Source organism: Sorex araneus, chromosome 3, assembly GCF_027595985.1.
Source record: "Sorex araneus isolate mSorAra2 chromosome 3, mSorAra2.pri, whole genome shotgun sequence".
NCBI lineage: Eukaryota > Metazoa > Chordata > Mammalia > Eulipotyphla > Soricidae > Sorex > Sorex araneus.
In genome coordinates this window covers 53,690,992-53,711,679 of record NC_073304.1, presented here as the reverse complement: position 1 = coordinate 53,711,679, position 20,688 = coordinate 53,690,992, and the positions used below count along the sequence as shown (strand labels likewise).

The 20,688-nt window shown below is 38.8% G+C and overlaps 1 protein-coding gene across 1 annotated transcript in view; it reads right to left on the bottom strand.

The window, feature by feature from the left end:
* MIS18BP1 (MIS18 binding protein 1) overlaps positions 1-18,241 on the bottom strand; it is a 32,314-nt gene extending 14,073 nt beyond the window's left edge. The window contains exons 1-10 of the mRNA XM_004612173.2: positions 18,199-18,241; positions 15,355-15,989; positions 14,245-14,351; positions 13,558-14,021; positions 10,344-10,417; positions 7,736-7,866; positions 5,425-5,512; positions 2,922-3,079; positions 1,617-1,765; positions 1,256-1,355 (exon numbers count right to left, since the gene is read on the bottom strand). Coding sequence (XP_004612230.2) covers positions 1,256-1,355; positions 1,617-1,765; positions 2,922-3,079; positions 5,425-5,512; positions 7,736-7,866; positions 10,344-10,417; positions 13,558-14,021; positions 14,245-14,351; positions 15,355-15,893 — 1,810 coding nt within the window. The 5' untranslated portion in view covers positions 15,894-15,989; positions 18,199-18,241. The remainder of the gene's footprint in view (positions 1-1,255; positions 1,356-1,616; positions 1,766-2,921; positions 3,080-5,424; positions 5,513-7,735; positions 7,867-10,343; positions 10,418-13,557; positions 14,022-14,244; positions 14,352-15,354; positions 15,990-18,198) is intronic.
* Between the last annotated feature and the right edge of the window lie 2,447 nt (positions 18,242-20,688).

Here is a 20,688-nt window from a genome sequence, read left to right as displayed (position 1 = left end):
GCACCTCCAGGAGTAATTCCTGAGTGCATTAGCCAGGAGTAACCCGTGAGCATCGCCGGGTGTGACCCAAAAAGAAAAACAAAAAAAAAGTTGTGGAAAATACACATTCTGCTATATGCTGTGCATATGAAATCTTTTATATGTTTATTTTATATAAATCGAGAGTGTTATGCTAAGTGAATTAAGTTTGATAGAGAAAGAAAAATAACTTACAACTACACCTATATGTAGAAGATTAAGAAAACTAAACAAAAACTTAAATTATGAGAACAATATGACCACTAAGGGAAAAAGGGTATAGGGAATAAAATGAGGTCAATTATGTGGTGGTTCATAGAAACAAACCTTTTGTTGACTTTCACAAATTCAGATTTTTGATATATAATGTTACATTAATTTATAGACCTCTCTTCCTGGAAAATAAATTTTAAGTAAAAGAAATTCTTAATGAAGATAATTTTTTTGGTGGGGGTAAAATTGGGGTCTGGATCACCTCTAGCAATGCTCAGAGCTTACTCATGGTTTTACACTCAGAAATTACTTTTGGCAGTGCTCCAGGGACCATATATGATGCCAGGGATCGAAACCAGGTCAGCTGTGTGTAAGGCAAATGCCCCACTTCCTATAATATCACTTGGGTCTCTAATGAAATAATACAGCCTTTATCGAATGAAACTTGCTTAGAAGAGACATGAGAAAAAAAGGCAAATGTGTTCAAGAGAGAACATAGGTTTCCCCAGAGTGGAAAAAAGCAAGTAAAGAAACCAAGACAAACAGGTGAGATACACGTTCAAGAGAAGAAAACCAAGAAGGGCAAGCCCCTAAGGTCTTTTGAGAGGTAAAGTTAAAAAAAAACTTTTTTGAAAAGAAAAGGATAAAAAAGAAAATTAAAATAAATCCAGCAATATCATCAGAAAAGTCAAAATTCAGACTCCTTTTTTGATGGTCAATATCAGACTATCACACAATAGGATTGATATTCCTATATAAAATTTAATTTACAAATATTCACTAATATTTATATATATGAGAAAGGAATATTACAATTCTAGTTAATAAACACAGAAGCAGTGTGTATAAGAATGCTTCTATTCCACTATTTGAACAAAGAACCAAGACTCTTTAGGGTCCAGAGCTATAGTTCATTGGTTAAGCATATGTTATACATCTGTGAGGTCCTGGCACGCCATCCCCACCCCCAAAGTATCATATAATATCATTTAACTTTTCTACAGAACCAGTTAAAATATATTACCTTGCCTCTGACTTTTAATTATCCTTTCATCTGTTTTTCTTTCATGATTTCTGAACTTATTTGAAGACAAAGTTTGAGATTTCTTTTTTCTAAGTAATTCCTTCAAAAACAAAACGGTAACTTAATTTTAACAACTACCTATAAACATGATCTAATGCATCTTCATAGTATGCTTCAAGCAATGAAATTTCTAGAAACTTGTAGTTCTACAAATCTCATTAGTGGAGAAAGGCATTTACCAAAGTCTAAGCTTTAGAAGCATCAGATAGGTCACTATCCTATACATATCTATTTAATATGTACAACCTTTCTCAATAGTAACACAGGATCCTTTACTAGGAAACACTATATAAAAGCTTACCTGATCAGATAAGTCATATTCTTCTCTATTTTGAACAGTATTATTGATCTGATCACCCAAGAGCATTACTGGTTTAGTATGATGATTTTTACAGCAAACATTTAATTCTGTATTTCCTGGCAACCTACTTTGCATACAATTCTTCTGTTCTATAAACATAAAAATAAGGTTTATAATTATATAAAAAACAAACTACTTTTCCACATTAAAATTTTTAGTTTAGAGGAAAAGAAGCATCCAATCTGATGCCACAAACAGTTTTGTTTACAATTTGATTACAATATAAAGCAATTTTATTTGGAAAGGACCACTCTGCAAAGAACCATGTTTTTGTTAAAATCACTTTCATTCTCTTAAAAAACAAAATGGTCTCATCATATAGTGCATTAATCTATTCTGGATCTCATCTCCTTTGTCACATCTAAATCAAAATAGTAAAGTTAACCCATGTTCATCCTTACTAAACAGAAAGCTATTAATTCTGTTTCTCTTGTATTTCATTATGTATATGCAATTCTTATATTTCTATTTATGTAATCTAGTCATAATTAAACTCATGCTAATTAAAAGTTTGAGTAAAATCCAATTATACTATATACAGTGTAAGTATATGCTTACCCATGTCTACTTGAGTTATATAATCCCAGATGTTAAAACTTCTAGGTAAATTCAAAAAGATTCATAAAACTATAAAAATACTTTCTTTTGTTACATTTTTAGAAGCAGCTTGAAAAACAATGCAGTCTTACTTTTACTATTTATACTCCTATGTGCACTGAAACACTTCACAATAGTCAAAGTCTGGAAATAACTCAAGTGTCCAAGAGCAGATAACTGGATAAAGAAACTATGGTGTATATATACACAATGGAATGCTACTCAACTATAAGAAAAGATTAAATCATGCAATATGCTGCTACTTGGATGGGCATGAAGAGTACCATGCTGAGTGAAGTTTAGTCAGAAGAAAAGTAGATACAGAATGATCTTTTTCATCACAGGACACGAAGAAGCAGAGTGTTAGGTCACCACATTCACCAGACACACCTAAGGGAATAACAAATGGCCAAGGGTGACAGAGCCTGAAAGCTGTCCTAAAGAACTGACCTTAACATGGTGGTAGTAGTGGTGGGGGGGGGCTTTATGGGGGGGTGGGGAATTGAGGAAGGGAACTCTGGTGGACAGTGTGATCTTGAAACATATGCAAGCATGAAACCCTATCATTAGCAGAGCTGTAAATCACAGTGCCTAAAATGAAAACAAAATTTATCACTATGCCAACAGAGAACAATAGAGCAGACATACCCAAGTGATCACAATCAAGATCATAAGTGGTGTGGGCTCTTTGGAGCACAGCTGATTGGTTTTCTCCTGTCCGATTTTTCACTGATTCTTGAGTGTCAGAAAGAAATCTTCCAGTTTTCTGCTTTTGTTGTGCCTTTCCTCCTTTCTTTCCACACATCCTAAAAACAAATTTAGTATTCTTACTCTGATAGTAATTATCAAAAAAAAAAAAAAACAACCCACAAGTAAATAATGCAATTCTCTGAAAATGCTGGGCCACACCCAGCAGTCCACACTCCTGGCTCTGCACTTAGGGATCAATCCTGGTGGGGCTGAGAGGACTATATGAAATGCTGGAGATCGAACCCAGGTTGCCACATGCAAAGCAACTGCTGTATTGTCCCTCTTGTAGGATAACATAGCCTCAGATAGTTTAGGTTTATTGGGTTACTCCTGTCAAAGTTCTCCCCATTCCTCTGTGTTTATTTGTAGCTTCTTTCTTAGTGTTCTGTTGACTTGTAAATATTGTTTTTCTCTTCTCCTTGAGTCCTTTGCATAGTTTATTCAGAGCCATGTCCTTTTTCTATGGACACAAGAAGACTGAGCAAATGCCATGCTTTTGTAACCTGGGAGTCATTTGACTTGACATGATATTTTCCTCCTGGGCATCTGTTTTCTTGACCTAAGCCTCAGCTGCCCTTACTTCCTAGCAACCCCTAAAGCAGGGTCCCACCGAGGGACGAGATGGACCCAGGGCAAGCGGTGAGTTGTGTGATACCCTGGCATCGAGATGGGCCTGGCCAAAATGCCTAATGCTTGACTATAAGTTAAGAGCTTGGTCGTGGACAAATGCTTTCATGATCCAAATACTGATAACTAGATTTGGACCTGGCTAGGGTTAGGAATGATTAATCTGGTCTGGGTGCTGTAGTCTTGAGTCTGTGGCAAGAAGTTGCCAGGAGAGCTGCCTTGCAAGCCTCAATGTATCTCTTGCTATGTCCATATAGAAATAACTAGTATTCAGATGTGAATAAGTTCTTGGACAAAGGAAAGGAGAAAAACCTTAAGAGGTATTTTACTTGCTAGCAGTCAGGAAGGGCTTTGGAATGCTGGCCCTCAGGAAGGGCGTTCTTATGTTGATTTTGCTACCTGGCTGTGTGTAGCTTAGAGGGCAAGATGAGGAAAGACAAAAAGAGAGGAGAGAAAAGAGAGAATCTAGGCAGTAGATCCAGAGAGAGGACAGAGCTAGGAGTGTGGGAGATGAGAAAGATGGAAGATTGAATAAATGGTAACTAATGAGTAACCAGCTTGGTCCTCGTTCTTCCTTTGTCTGTCCTTGGCCCATAGCCATCCGGATCCAGCCCATACACAGCCGTTCCAGAGCACTGAACGCAGGCGGTGAGACAGAGCCGCCTGGAGAGTCCGCAAGTGCACAAGCCTGTAGGCATGCCTTTAGTTTTTTACACCTCTAACCCCTTATCTTATACTATTTTCATCATTATGGCATCTTTCTCTTACCCCAGAAATAACTAAAGTATGGTATTAAGTAAAAGGATTAAAATAAAACCTTTTAAATGCTTCTACTATTATTTCATAATTTAGAGTAATAAGGAAATTAACGGGCAAAATCTACCAGTTGTTTATTTTTGTGAAAGTGTACTGAAAGCACATTTTTTTCTTTTAAGTACTATGCTTACCTTTCCACTACAAATGTAAAGTTGAGTATTCAGCATGTCCACAAAAATACTATCTGGCCCTTTACAGGGGGAGAAAATAAAAGTAACTTCTAAGTCAGATATACAGTGAGTAAGGCACTTATCGTGCATTTAACAGACTGGATTTGAACCCAGCAAAACATAGCATATGGACCTCAGAGTGACCAGGAATGATATCTAAGCATGCAGTACAGCTAAATCCTGAGCACAACCAGGTATTGCCTCCCTCCCAATAAAACTGCAGCACTGTAGCACTGTGGTCCCGTTGTTCATCGATTTGCTCGAGCGGGCACCAGGAACGTCTCCATTTTAAGATTTGTTGTTACTGTTATATTGAACTGTAATTAATTTCCATTATTGCATTCCCCAAATTCCTGAAAACAAGAAGTAATCAAATTCTTTGGTTTCCTTCTATGGACACTGTGTTCTAAGTTAATAGGCACTCAGTAACCACTGAGAGAACAAATGAAAGAAAAAGATAAAAAATTTTAGACTGTTTAATAGCTGTATGATTTACTGAGACTTTTAAAAAATTAAAGTTACTTTATATATATACATGAATAAATATATTATTTGTAAAATATAAAACTTTACATCTGAAATGGATATATCTTATAAAATATGTTAGACTTTAACATATATTATCTTGATTTATTTAGTCACACCTGGCTGTGCTTAGGGGTTCCTGTAAGGAGCCAGAGATCAAACTAGGGTCAGCCGTGTACAAGGCAAGCCAATGCCTCAACCCCTGTAGTAACTCTGCAGTTCCTGCAGTGGGCTATTTTTTTTTAAGTTAGAAAGTATCTTACCTTAATTTCTCTAGAAAATTATCAACGTACTCTTTCCATTTTTCTGGAAATCCAAACATAAACTTCCTTATGAGATAATTTGGATATCCTATAAAGATATTAAAAAAAAACAAAACTGAAATTTTAAGATGTCATTCATTAAGTTATTCAAAAAACACATACTTGGCGCCGGAGCGATAGCACAGCGGATAGGGCGTTTGCCTTGCACTTGGCCGACCCGGGTTCGATTCCCGGCATCCCATACGGTCCCCCAAGCACCGCCAGGAATAATTCCTGAGTGCAAAGCCAGGAGTAACCCCTGAGCATCGCTGTGTGTGACCCAAAAAAAGAAAAAAAAACAAAACACCACATACTTAATGCTTACTATGTAAGTTACTGTCATAGATATTGAGGATTCAGTAATTAACAAAAATCCCCTATCACCTAAAGAAAGAGCAGGAGAGGTATTAAAGGTTTATTAACGTATAGAATCGTTAGGCTAAGGAGATGGCTCAAAGTCATGCCTGCATGAGAGTCAAGGTCCTGAGTTAGATCCCCAGCTCAGCATGGTCCCCAAATACCACTTGAGAGGCTATGGCAGTTTGCCTTCAAGACCCAAGTCAGGAATAACTGCATCTCTGGCCTGAGCACTGAAATGTCAGACTAGCAGTGCTGGGCTGAGTAACACCATGAGTAGCCCCAGCACTGTTGGCAAGGTACAAACAGAAATACGAAAAGGAGGATAGAAGAATGGACGAATTAGGGAAATATGATACAATACCAAGTAGAACTAAAAGACCATGACTTGATTTCTTTCCTTGCTTGTCCTCCTTACTGTACTCTAGGGTCAAAGGTGATCTAGTTTTTAACCCTTCAATACCTCGCATTCTGTTCTACCACCAATAAGTGAAATCATCCAGTGTTTGTCCTCTTTATTCTGATTTACTTGGAACAGAAGATACAATATTTACTTTTAATAAGACTCTTAAATATCATAAATTGAACTAAAAATAATAGTTTTGTATTGACCATTTTTGGGGGTTGGAGGACTGTTTGGTTTTTAAAGGTCTCCAAAGCAGTGTTCAAAAGTCCTTGGGTGACACTTGCTGTGAGGCCCTGATGAACTGATGGCTTGTCTGAACACCCAGGCTCTGTGATGCAATGCTGCTCAGACCCAGCAGTGCTTGGCAGAGTCAGGATTCAGACTCAGGACTTCACATATGCAAGGCATGTACCCTAGCCCTTGGAGCTATGTCCCCAGCACCTGGGTACTATCTTTTAAAAAAGAAATTCAAGTACATTATTTGTGAGCAATTTTTATTGCAAAATGTAATTTATCCCTAGTATCTTTCTCTATTGAACTTGTCTGGAACAATCTTGTCCTGTACAATTTCATTTTCTGTCTATGCTTTCTATATAGCTGAATGTGGCTAAAGAATATTATTCTTATTATCTAATATTATTCCTTAGCATGCTATATTTATGACTACCAATAGGTCACGGAAGCTTGCCACAAGAGTGTGTGTGAAGCAAAGGGTAGTTAGGATAGAGAAGGGCCCAGGGACCAACATTAACACATAAAGCCCAAAAGGGGAGAGAGAGGGAGAGAGAAAGGGAGAAAAAGGGAAAGAGAGAGAGGGAGACAGAGAGAGGGAGACAGAGGAAGAAAGAGGAGGGGAGGGGAGGGAGGGAGGGAGGGAAAGAGAGAGAGAGAGAGAGAGAGAGAGAGAGAGAGAGAGAGAGAGAGAGAGAAAGGAATATTGCCTGCCATAGAAGTAGACAGTGGGGGGGGCGGGGCTGGAGTGAAAGCACAGTGGGTAGGGCTTTTGCCTTGTACGCCACTGACCCAGGTTCAATTCCCAGCATCTCATAAAGTCCCCTGAACACCACCAGGAGTAACCTCGGTGCATTGCTGGGTGTGACCCCCCCCCAAAAAAAAAACAAAAACAAAAACAAAAAAGGAAGTAGGGGAGGAGTGGGGTGGGGAAGGGAAACTGGTACCATTAGTAGTGAGAAAAGTACTTTTTGAAGGGACAGGTGTTAAAATATTACATGACTGAAATTCAATCATGAACAGCTTCGTAACTGTGCATATCACTGTGATTCAATAAAAAAGTACTGAAATAAAGATGATAGTTCAAATGGAACAGCACAAGCCTAGCATGTTACAAGGTCCTTAGTTGATCCCTGGCACTGTATTGTTCCCTCAAACACTGCTGGGTATAGCTGTTAACCCCTGCACTCCCAAGAACAGCTCCTATTAAAATAAAAAAGCATCCACTGACAGATATGATTCCCCCTCAAATTTAACAATAATATTAACAGTAATTACCTTCTTCTCTCATGGCATTTTTGTCTATGATTCCTTTTAATATATAAATGTTTCCAGAAAGAGTCCTAACTTTGTTGTATTCAATTCGTTCTATAATAGTATTACTGTGCCAATACATGTCAGTGATGTCCCTAGAAGGAAAAGAATAGCTTTGTTACCCCACAAATAGCTATTATATATAATATAAACTTACATCATATATGGAGTGTCACCACAATGCAATATACATAAATGTACACATTTATAACAAGAAGTTATATATTCATACTCTACACTAACAGTACAGTACTATTCTAATTACCATACCAAACATTTGAGGGTTAAATACTGCAGCAAACCTAGTAAAGTATAATAACTTAGCTAAATGACCTTAGCTAAGTGGCCCACAAGTATATGTGCCAAAAGATGAGACTGTGGCCAAACCATACGCCCTACTATAAACTATATCATTACTAAAAAGCAGGCTTCTCAAAATACCTGTTGTTGTTTTTTTTATAATGCTTGCAACTCCAATTTAACTAATGTGAGGCTTTCAGAGAATAATTTTCTCATCCCTCTTCTCAAGGCCTCTATTTTTAGTTTCATGCAGTTATGTAGTTTGGTTCCAACCAATCTTGTATTTTTCATTCTCATTATACAGTGAACTGTTTTTATCTTCCTCTTTGGAAAGTACCAAAAGAGGTACTTTTCCAGTTGGGAAAAACAAACTGCAGTATCAAATCACTGACCCATAAATCTAAATCTTCACACTTTCTTACATGAAGCTAAGAATAAACATAAGACAGAAAGAACATGATGATGTATTAGACAAACTTAGACATCTAATTCAGCAAGTAACATTAAGCTTACTAAACTATAAGCATAAGAAGGAAGGTAATTGGGCCAAATGGAATTAAACTGTGTCACTGTCACTGTCATCCCGTCGTTTGTCGATTTGCTCAAGCAGGCACCAGTAACGTCTCCATTTGTCCAAGCCCTGAGATTTTAGCAGCCCCTCCTTACTTGTCTTTCCCAATGATTGGAGGCTCTTTCAGGGTCAGAGGAATGAGACCTATTGTTACTGTACTTGGCATATCGAATATGCCACAGGTAGCTTGCCAGGCTCTGCCTGTGCGAGCGGGATACTGTCGGTAGCTTGCCGGGCTCTCTGAGAAGTGTATATATATATATATATGTGATTTGTTGCCTACTGTCTGAACTCAATCAAATATGGGGTGGTAATTATGGAAAATGGGTAGGAAGTGTCTTATAATGTGTCTTATAATGTCATGTGACCGCAAAGCAGCCACACAGTTCGTAAAGCAGCCTGGAGCATGGCAGTGCTTGGGTAGTGGAGGTCGGCTGCTGGGGCTGGGGCCCTTGGGGTGAGGAGAGTTCTCACCAGCCCCCACTCTGGGTACTCCTAGTGAAAACAGCCTGGCTTGGAATCCCTTGTGTAACATAAAAAAATATTACTTCTCATCTTTTCAAATTTATTTTATTTAACAAACATTCAAAAAACATTCTAAAAGAACAGTTGGGAACAGACAGTACAGTGCTGCTTGATGTATATGCAGTCCACATGCTCTATGTAATTGATCCCTGTCCCCTGGTTTGATCCTTGGCCCTTCCCCCTTAGGGAGAGTACCAATGATTATTTAATATGTAACTGCCGTAGAAAAATTTTAAGAAGTTTTTCATTCTTTTCTGGAGCAGTAACATTAAATTGGTTGTCCCAATTTAAATATAAGACTATGAACTGAAACACATAATAGTAAATATTAACTGTATCATATATAACTAAAATCAGTCCAGTTATTAGGGCCTTTGGAAAAAAAAAAACCATGATGTATGCATAGTTGAGATACTAATTTTATTTTCTTTTTCTTATATTTTTTGGATCACAACTGGCAATGCTCAGGGCTTACTCTAAGCTCTGTGCTTAAGGATCACTTTTGGCAGGGTTTAGGAGACCATATAAAATGCATGGGTTAGTACCATGCAAGGCAAGTGCCCTACTACCCACTATTTTATCCCTTAGACCCTTTGAGACACTACTTTTAAAATAACCTGAGTTTGGGGCTGGAGCGAAAGCACAGTGGGTAGGGTGTTTTCCTTGCACGCAGCCAACCCGGGTTCGAATCCCAGCATCCCATATGGTCCCTGAGCACGGCCAGGAGTGATTCCTGAGTGTAGAGCCAGGAGTAACCCCTGTGCATCGCCAGGTGTGACCCAAAAAGCAAAAATAAAATAAAATAACCTGAGTTAACAGATAAAACTAAGAAAGTTGGTTACTATCAACAGAGCAAAGATCTGCATAGTGATTTTTGGTTTTGTTGGGAGGCTATACCCTGTCGTACTCAAGGTTTACTCACAATTCTGTGTTCAGGATCATTCCTGACAGGGTTCGGGAGTCCATATGTAATGGTGGAGATTGAATCTGGTTGGGAAGACTCCCTTCCCACTGTACTATCACTCCAGCCCCTCATTTTTGGTTTTGCTGTAGGTTTGTAGCCCTGTTAGAAAGTCTGGTGGGATATACTATTTCTCATGCATTGATCTCCTTTCAAGCTTTTACACATAAGTATCTTATTATAAATTTTATTAAATAATGAAATGCTATACTTACATTAATCTTCCTTCAACACATATAGCAGTGTTATTATTGATGATTTTAATTATCCATTCTTTTAGCTGGACTACCTAATCAAGCATAAAATGAAGCATGTATTTCCTGTTATTACTGATAAGCACAATAATCAATTCACATTAAAAATTCACATAATTTTTAATTTAATTCTAATTCTAATTACAATTCTAATATTTATTTATACAAGAACTGCATTTCAGTAGCTTTTTAATAAAAAAAAGCTTACATATAAATATCTAGCTATTAGGGATTTATTTCTTTAATTCATAAAAGGAATACAAAAGTTTTTATCTACGTATCTGGTGTAATGGTATTACTATATACTGATACAGAACACAAATTTCATAGGAAATTGATTTCATGGGGAAAAAAAATCAAGAGTTTAGTTTTGGACACACTGGGCCTGGGATGTGGCTCAGCAGCAAAGTATCAGTCTTGCATACATGAGATCTACATCCCAACCCTGACACTGGGAAAGAAAAAGAAGAAAATGGTTTTGGATATAGTAAATTTTAGATGCTATCAGCTATCAAGAAAGAAGTCATACATATTGTGAAAAAGAGGTTTGGGAGAATGTTCTGAGCTACAGATATACTTGGAAGTTTTCAGCAGAGAAACAATTTAAAGCTAAGGCACTGGATAACAGATTCTAGATCAGAATTTCTCTGTCACAGGCTACATGATCCCCACAATATTCCAAGGGATCAAGACTAGGAGGCCAATAGGTAGGAGGAAGGATGAAAGAGATAAGGTTGGAAAGAGGTCACAGTTTTAAAAAGTTTGAGAAACACTGATAAATAGTGTGCAGATGTACAAAATTAGCTTCCACGATTGATTCTGAGGAACATCAACATGAATAGCAGCAATGGAGACAGAAAGTTGAAAATTATAGTTGAAAGATGTTTGAAAACTGGAAGAAAGATTTCTTAAAGTAAAAGGATATTTTAAAAAGCAATACATTTTGATTCACAGGATTAAATCTTGTGAGTGCAACAAGATAATAATCATTGGGTTTTATGATTAAAAAGATCACTTTTGAATCTGAAAAGTGATTTTTATTTAGTATGAAAATGAACATGTTTAAGAGAGAAGAAATGAATTGTTTAAAACAGCAAATATACAGTTTCATGGTGTTTTGCTATTCAAACAAAAAATGAAAGGGCGGCAGCTAAAACAGACTAGTGAATAAAAAGAAGGTAGACTATGTTCATCTCTTATTAATTGCGGGCTAAATTACAGCATGTGTAGATGTGAATAGGCCTGGAGGAGAGAAAAAAAAATTGTACAGATAATGGGAGGAGGGGTTCTTTTGTGGTAAGAAGAAACAAACTTACCTGAGAAGGAGCACAAATTCTTTATCAATTTTAACTGAAGGGAAAGCAGAACATGAAGATAACCAGCAAAAACATTAGTAGATTTGGTGATGACAATATAAGTTCCAAATTAACCATGAATCAGAAGAAAAGAAAAGTTTTTAAGGATTTAAGAAGGAAAAAGAAGTATCATACGCTTTTAAGAGTCAGAGTGTGGAACAGACTGACAAGTGAAATATAGCAGGACTAATGGGCAGTACTGAGCATCTTCCTAAGACTCGTCAAATTAAAAATGGAACCAGTCAGCAAAGTTGTGTTTTGTTTCAGCCATCTCCTGCTTCTCTGGTATGGGTAATTAGCAAAAGAGTAAAATTTAACTAAGGTCATCATTTTGTCAGAGAAAGAATGAGGTAAAGGCAAGAAATAGAATTGCAAATTCAGTCAAGGTAATGGTTATGACTAATCATAGAATTACTGTAAAGTTAAAAGAAAAATGAGAAAAAAAACTATCTTAGTGGACTACAGTATTGATGGTGAGAGTGGGAGAAAAGTACTGAAGGTGAAAAGATCTGGAACGATAAGGAGTAGTAAGGAGAATGTAGAATACCTGGAAGTGAGAATTTGGCACACACACTGGCAAAGACTAGTGTGGTAATAAATTAAGATACAGGGGGAAAAGTCACTGAAAGTCAAGAATTTAAGAAGATGAAATGAATCATCTATACGGGTACTAGTGTTGCCAGAATAGCAGAAGTAATAGCAACCAGTGTCAAAATGACTAAAAGTTTGTATCAGATACAGGAGAAAATAGAGTGGTCAATTCTTTTGACAGGCATGTGCTTCAAAGAAGCTGGAGAGAGGGATGAGGTAATTTTAAAGAAAAGGAAGGAAAAATGGCCTCAAAAAGCAATGATGAGTTTGGGGCAGAAGCAATGACACAGCAGGGAGGGCATTTGCCTTGCATGTGGCTGACCCGGGTTCAATCCCTGGCATTTCATATGGTTCCCCAGCAATGCCAGGAGTGATTCCTGAGTGCGGAGCCAGGAGGAACCCCCGAATATCGCCAAGTATGACTCAAAAACAAATAATAATAATAATAATTTTTAAAAGGAAAAATGAAAAAGAAAAGCAACATATTTGATGGCCTGTGTCTTTTTTTTTTTTTGCTTTTTGGGTCACACCTGGTGATGCACAGGGGTTACTCTTGGCTCTGCACTCAGGAATCACCCCTGGCGGTGCTCAGGGGACCATATGGGATGCTGGAATTGAACCCAGGTCAGCCGAGTACAAGGCAAACGCCCTACCCGCTGTGCTATTGCTCCAGCCCCAGTGTGTCCTTTTTTTTTCATCATCTATACTACCACATGATAGGAAAATTACTCAGATCTTAGCTGCTATAATTTCTCTCTCCCCCTCTCTTCTCTGGGGGAGGCCACAGCCCAAAGTGATCAGTATTCCTGGTTCTATTCTATATGTGGGGATTGAACATCAGTCAGCCTCATGCAAGGCACCAGCACCTTACTAACTGTAAGATTTCTCTGGCCTCTTTTGAAATTTTTTGTTTTTAAATTACTTTCTCTTTTATCTACCATTAACCAGAAGGGAAAAAATTAAAAGCAGGAATGAATTCTGTACATCCTCAGAGTTTAATTAATTGTTGAAGGCTGTACAGCTAATAATAGTAAGATTTAACACCTAGAATACGAGCTATTCTTTACTTTAACCCACTGTTCTTTTCACTAGACCACACTGCCTATATGTTAAATGATAATGAAAGATGAAAATGAAGCTGTTGCTAATAATAACAAAAGCATAAAATCACAAGTTCCTGAAAAATTAGAGTAAGAATGAATAGGTACCTGCTTTAAAATTTTTCCTACCTTATTCTTTGTAACTCCATTTGTAATTATACTTAGAGGAGAAAGCTGTGTGGCATTTCTTTTAGACTTTGCAGGGATTTTTATATGACTTTTTGCAGTTGCAAGCACAATTTTACATGTATCATTCACAGTACTTGGAAGGTCAGTCTCCCTAGGTTTTCTTTTTTCATTTTGTTCCATAGTTGTCTGTAGTGAAACCCCTTTTGTTGTCACATTGCTTTCAGAAACCACTGATTCAACTCCATTTTCCCCAGAAACAGAATTAGTGTTCAGAGTCTGAACAGTAGTATTTAGGGATTTTTCACAGACAGAATCAACACTTTCTAAAACAAATGTATTCTTTTTGAGCTCAGTGGTTGCAACTGTGTTCTCCTTTGAATGAAGAATTTGTTTGGCAAACTGAGCCTTGTTGGAGACTCCTACAGCTGAAACTTTACCATGTTCTGGGTTCAGATTTGAAAGCTCTGTAAAATATAAAGCCAAATAAAATTTCAGAAAGAACATAAGAAAACAGAACAGCTTATGAGAAAGTTTTCCTCGATCTTCTTGCCCATTCTATCTGAGTTTCTCTAGCTTTTAGGACTTAAATATTTATCTAGAGTCACTACTTACTCCACAGAAATAATAATTATCAAAGTATTTAATCATACATTCAAACAACTTAAAACGAAACAAAAAACAACTTACCGTGAGTTAAATTATGAAGAGGTGACTTTTTTTGCTGTTGACATTTAATCTTTTGCTCGGCAGAAAGGAAAATATTTGATGGTTCTAGACGAACATTTTGGAGTAAGGTTGGTATTTAATATATATATATATATATATATATTTTTTTTTTAAGAAAAGAAAATTAAGTTGGATTAGCCATTGAGAATAAGAAGAAAAAAGCCTCTTTCAAACTTAAATAAAGACTGGTTCATTAATGATCAGACCAATGTAGTACTTTTATTATAGGACAGTTACATAAAACTTTCTCTTTGCATTTTTTAAGTGCAGATATTGCATTCTCAATACCTGCACTTAAAAAAAAAACCTGCAAGTTAGAACTTGCTAACTCTGCACAAAAAGCTGAGATGCCTAGAGAGCAAGAATAAAAATTCTGGTGCTACTGTAAGTCACATGTGTGTGTACATGCAAAGATTAGATCACATATAGATTATATTAATATGGTGCTGGTGACTGAACCCAGCAATACTCCAGTTCCTTGAGCCATCTTGCAGGCTCCTTTCTGATATCTTCAAAGGCATGATGTATTTGTCCAAATAATCATCACCACTGCATAATCACACCATTTTTAAGTAATAGTAGCACATACCTCATTCCCAAATTCTCCTTTAATGGTCATACACCATATTTTGGAAAAAACAAACAAACCAACCCAAAGACACAAAAATCTGTGACAGTTATGCAGTGAAATGCAGTAATTAAGTGACCATAGCAGTATTGCTGGTATTTTATTTTGCATTATATTACAATTAAAATTTTGTTTTTTGAATACAAAAAGGACTGGTAATTCACTTAACTTTTGTACCAAAGAAATTTTGTACCAAAAAATATGTTTAAATATGTTAAACATATCCTGACTTCTTCACTGAAAATTACTATCTCCTCTTTCCATCATCCTTGTTCATTTTCTATAGTACTTCTTACCTACTATATCATTACAAACTCTCTATTGAATGATGCCTCCCACAGTCCTGTGTAGACAGGGAAGGGCTGCTGTCCATTTCACTCACTGCTACACAGTACTAGAAACAATGAAAATGTATCTTTGTAACCAACACCTAAGAAAATTAACTTTCTAGAGAACTATTACCTGAGTGTAATGATCTGTTCTCCTTTTCTTCACAGAGGTAGGTATGCCGCAATATTCTTTTCTCAGCTCTATTAGGAGTGAAAATTTTATTATTTTCACTTATTGGTGTTTTCAATAAATGATTTCTGGATACTTGATCTTGTTTTTCACGCAGTATTTTTTCTTTCATTCTTTGAAATGCTTTTTCTGGTGTTTCATAGTTTGCTTTATCTTTAAATTCATCCCTGTTGGGTTTTATAACACTGATATCAAGAGAACTGTTGGAGGTGGTGGCCTCTGCCAGCATGGTTGATTGGAGTATGTTTTTATTATCAAAAACTTTCTTTTCTAGGAACTTGTTCTTTTTATGCCTATCCAATTTTGAAGAAGAGTTCTGATATCTCACCAAATCTTTCATAGGCGTAAGTGTGCCTGAAGGAATGTTATCAAAAAAGACTGCATCCATAGGTGTATTTTTCCTTTGAGAAGATGTCTCTGAAGATAAGTGAAATTCTGTATGTTTCAAAGGTGTAGCAATCATCTTGATAAACTGTTAAGCCAGAAATTCCTCTAAGAGAAAATTCAGTTCCCTTCAATTTTCAGGACAGATCTTCGGCAGGAAGGAATCCAGATGAACCTGCAGTTTAACGTGAAATAAAGCATTATCATCTTTTGGTAACAAAAAAGTTTATTTGCTTCTGTATCAGAATTGAAAGATTTAATTAATAACACTGGAGCCTAAAACTCACAAGTTAGACTGAGATTTTATATCTTTATTAAGTCTCATTTCATAATTTTCATGAGTTGCATAGTCTGATTTTCACATTTCTCTAAAAAAAAATCCAGCATTTACCAAATGATTAGCTTAAAAGCTCTAAAATTTAAAATGTGAGCATCTGCTTTTGAATTTAATGAACTTCATGTTCTGGAAGTTTCAATAATATTTGCATCGAAAAATACTAAATAAATAACATTTGCACCTGACACTCTATGAAGTTTAAAAGATTGTTTTGCAATTATGGCTTTTCCCACCAAGCACTTAAAATTTTCTAAAAATTTATTGTCTTGCTTTTCATGCAGTATTTTTTTCTTTCATTTATTTATTTTCTTTCTTTCAGACCCCCACGACCAAATTTTTAAAAAACTTATATAAGGTTATGTATATACAATGGTGTTAACATTTAGATTAGCTGTCTGGCCTCACCATCACCTAAGTGTTAGACACTTAAATTTTAAGGTAGGTAAATTTTAAAAGCAAGAGTACAGTATGTAGGAAGCTTGCCCTGCATGTGTGCCCAGGGATTGAACCAGGTTTGGCTTTATGCAAGGAAAGCTCCCAACCCAATGTACTATTGCTCTGGCCCCCTCAATTTTACTAGTAAATGAAGATGTGAAAATTAAGTGAAACTTACGATTATCAAATTAGTAAAGATAAATTTTAAATTAAAGAAACATAAGGCCCTTGCCTTGCATGCAGGTAGGTACTGGATTCAGTCATCAGCACTGCATATCCATCCCACACCCCTTCAGAGCATTAAAGGCTGTGGCCCCAAAACAAAATAAAAAGAGAAAAAAAAATCATCTCATCTCCCCGCCCCTTATCAGAAACATCTATATAAGAATACAAACATAGGTGACGCTAATAGCCCATATTTCTTACGTGTAGGAAGTTCCTCATTTTAGAGAAACTCTTAACAAGGGTCATTGTTCCCATTTTGAAGAAGAGCAGGGAAGGTCACAGGACTGTGAAGCATCAAGCCCATAGTCGCACTGATACTGAAAGGGAGCAGGATTCAAACTTTCTGGCCACAGAAGCCTCCCTAGCTCCCTGGGCATAATCCCTAAGCCCCTTAAGTGGCACAATCTTTTTTCACTAACAAAGCTCCACATAACAGCAGCACCCAACTTTTTATTATTATTTTTTGCCTCCCCGCCCCCCCCAAATACACACACTATGTCAAAGGATATGCTACAATAATGTAGTGAAGGAGCTCCAATTTGCATGCCCAAGGGAGGAATCTACTACACAGACATGATCGCCTCCCCCCCTCCCTCCCTCCCTCCCTCCCTCTCTCTCTCTCTCTCTCTCTCTCCCCCCCCTCATATACGCACGTATAATACTTATGTCGAAATCTACATTATCGAATATTGAATCCTTATATTGGAAATCTGCTACACAGAGATGATTGCATATCTCTCTCTCCCTCTCTTTGTGTGTGTATACACACATATATGTCCAATATTTATATCGGCTATTAACAACCACTTGCGCACACTATGGAGAGGAGGCACAACCAACTGAAATTTTAAAACAATGCAGAACGGCGAATGCAACAGCAGTTCTAAGAACAAATCCACGCAATAGCATAAGCAAGAGCTAAAAAAAAAAAAAAAAAGTGAAAATTTACCAAGGCGCACCAAACTGTGACAGGTATTTTCTCTGTGAAGATTAGAACGCAGGGCTCTGCCACACAATTTTACGTCTGGAAATGCAACACGTCCTGAAGCAACAAGCACTGGCCGCAGGGAAGATTCGGTTTTAGTCAGGTGGATCCCGGGATCCTAAGGGGAGCTTCCCGGTAGTTCTCCCCCCGCAGTGCTACTGGGTCAGGGGCAGGCAAGTTTGGTCCGCACCATCTGGGGCGCAAAGGGGTGAATGAATGAGCAGAGGTGACACCAAACGCCGCTCAGAAACACACGCAAGGAAGCGCGGGCCGAGGACGTCGACGACTGGGGCGCTCCAGCCGGCCGTGGCAGGAGGTCTGGGGTTCGAGGGGAACCTGGTACCCTGGGCGACGCGCCGGGCTAGACCAAGGGCCCCCCCACCCCCCGGGACTCGCGCTTACTTGTGACCGGCGGCCCCGGAAGCCCTTCACAAACTTCTCCGGAGGGCCCCGACTTTCGCACCAGTTGAAGGATTCAAATTTGAAGCGCTGCTTCCCCGGCGCAAACCGATTGGCGCGCACAGAAATGACGTCACCGCGCGGCCGACGGAACCTACAAAGCGTGGGGGTGGACCCGGCGCCGCCAAGGCAACGCTGTTTCCGCAGCCGCTCGCACAGTGGGTCCCCGCCAACCCCACGGCCACGAAGTGGGCCCGTCCAGTTGTCGGCAGAGTTCGCTCCGATTTGGAGGACGGCGCGTCGGTCCTGAGTCACAGCGCTGCTCCGGTTAAGCTCCGCAGCAGGAAAAGATGCGCGGGGGCGCCTGCGCACGCGGGCGATTAAATTTGGTCCTTCCGGGCCTCCTGACTTTCGCCCGCTATTCCCCTTCGTGACGTTTATTTTTGTTTGGGCCCCACCCAGAGATGCTGTGGGCGTGCTTTTGGCTCTGTGCTCAGGGAGCACTCCTGGCGGAGCTGTTATTGGGGATCGAATCCGCACCCCCCCTCCCCCCGCCCTTCCAACCACCGGTTCGGCTGCGTGCAAGACAAGTGCCCCGACTGCCCGACTGTATTATTCCTTCAGCCTCTTCCCCGTGCCTTAAATTACAGGGTCAAGAGCTTGCTGGATGCACAGGGGGAGAACTTTGCATTTTCCCCTACTGTTACCTGTGTGGGGCAGAGAAGCACTAGTTGCTGCAGGGATAATGAGCAGAATGCAAAGTTGCACTTCCAGTGCTTCATTTGAGGTCACAGTAACTTTTTTTTAAAAAAGCCTGATCATGAGAATTCTAAAGGCGTTGTCCCAGCGACTCCGGTTCGCGGTGTAGATTACAACAGTGACGCTTACCCAGTGGAGACCAGCATTAGACAGCACTCACAGGAATATGCTCTGCTCGCCAGCCTCAGCGCTTCAGCTGAACGCAGTCGCTGGCTGGGAGCTTCGAGTGGTTTTTGTCTTGAGATTTGAGAAAGGGAGCCAGAGCCACAAGTGTTTCCAGTTCTTCCGTTTTCAATCCTGCATCTTTCCATGAATTCTGCCCTTTCCTAGGAAAAGACGACACTGGAACGGGAGTTTCTTTTTATGCCTCATTTTAAAAAATGCCTCAACGTCTTAGAGGCTTATGCCAGGTTTCTCCATTAAAATTACTATTTTTCTGGGGCTGGAGTGATAGTACAGTGGGTAGGGCGTTTGCTTTGCACTCAGTGGCCTGGGTTCAGTTCCTCTGTCATCCCTGGCATCCCATATAGTCCCCTGAGCACTGCCAGGAGTAACACCTGAGCATTGCTGGGTGTGACCCAAAAAGCATAAAATATTTTTTAAAAATTACTATCTTACTGTACTGAGAAGACTAGAGTGATAGCTCAGCGGGTAGGGCATTTGCCTTGCACGTCTGACCAGGGTTCGATGTCCCTCTTGGAGAGCCCGGCAAGCTACCGAGACATTACTGGTGCCCGCTAGAGCAAATCAATGGAACAACGGGGCGACAGCGACTGTACTGAGATGGTTGTAATATATTCATTTTAAGCGGCAAAAATCCCCTCTTCTAAGTCATGTATCCGCAAATTTTGTTCAATATCCAAACCATTGGGCTGGAGGCATAGCACCGGGAGTAGGGCATTTGCCTTGCATGCGGCCTACTGGGGTTCAGTTGCTCCATCGCTCTCTGAAAGCTTGGCAAGCTATCAAGAGGAGTATCTTGCCTGCACAACAGAGCCTGGCAAGCGATACGTGGCATTCGATATGCCAAAAACGGTAACAACAATGGTCCTCATTTGCCTGACACCGAAAGAACCCCCAATACAGCAGCTTTAAGAAGGATGAGCAAGGACAGGCTGATAAAATCTCAGGGATGAACTAGACTGCCAAAACAAAGAAAGCTACCAAGAGTATTTTGCCTGCATAACAGAGCCTGGCAAGCTATCCATTGCGTATCCGATATGCCAAAAACAGTAACAATAAGTCTCACAATGGAGATGTTACTGGTGCCGGCTGGAGCAAATCTATGAGCAAAGGGATGACAGTGATACAGTGATCCAAACCATACATTCAAAACATGGAAGTAAATGGCAGTAAGGAAAGAAATTAGTGTAAAATTTAATATTTTTTCATAGCTGAATAGTGGTGTGTATGGGAAAGAAAACAAATCTATGCAGATAAGCTGATCTTTATGTCTTTGCAGATGAATGATGAAATGACGGTATAGTTATAAAGGAAACCAGGCTTGAAATGTAGATTAAGTGAAATGTATGAAACACAATTCATGTATAAAAAAACTTTGAAGAGAGGCATTCAAACTCCAACCACCTGCCATTCAGGTATGTGAATTTCTGGTGATAGAGACAGCTATGGTTAACACATTTGGATTTGATAGAAACCTTGGCATATAAATTTTTTTTTTTTGCTTTTTGGGTCACACCTGGTGATGCACAGGGGTTACTCCTGGCTCTGCAC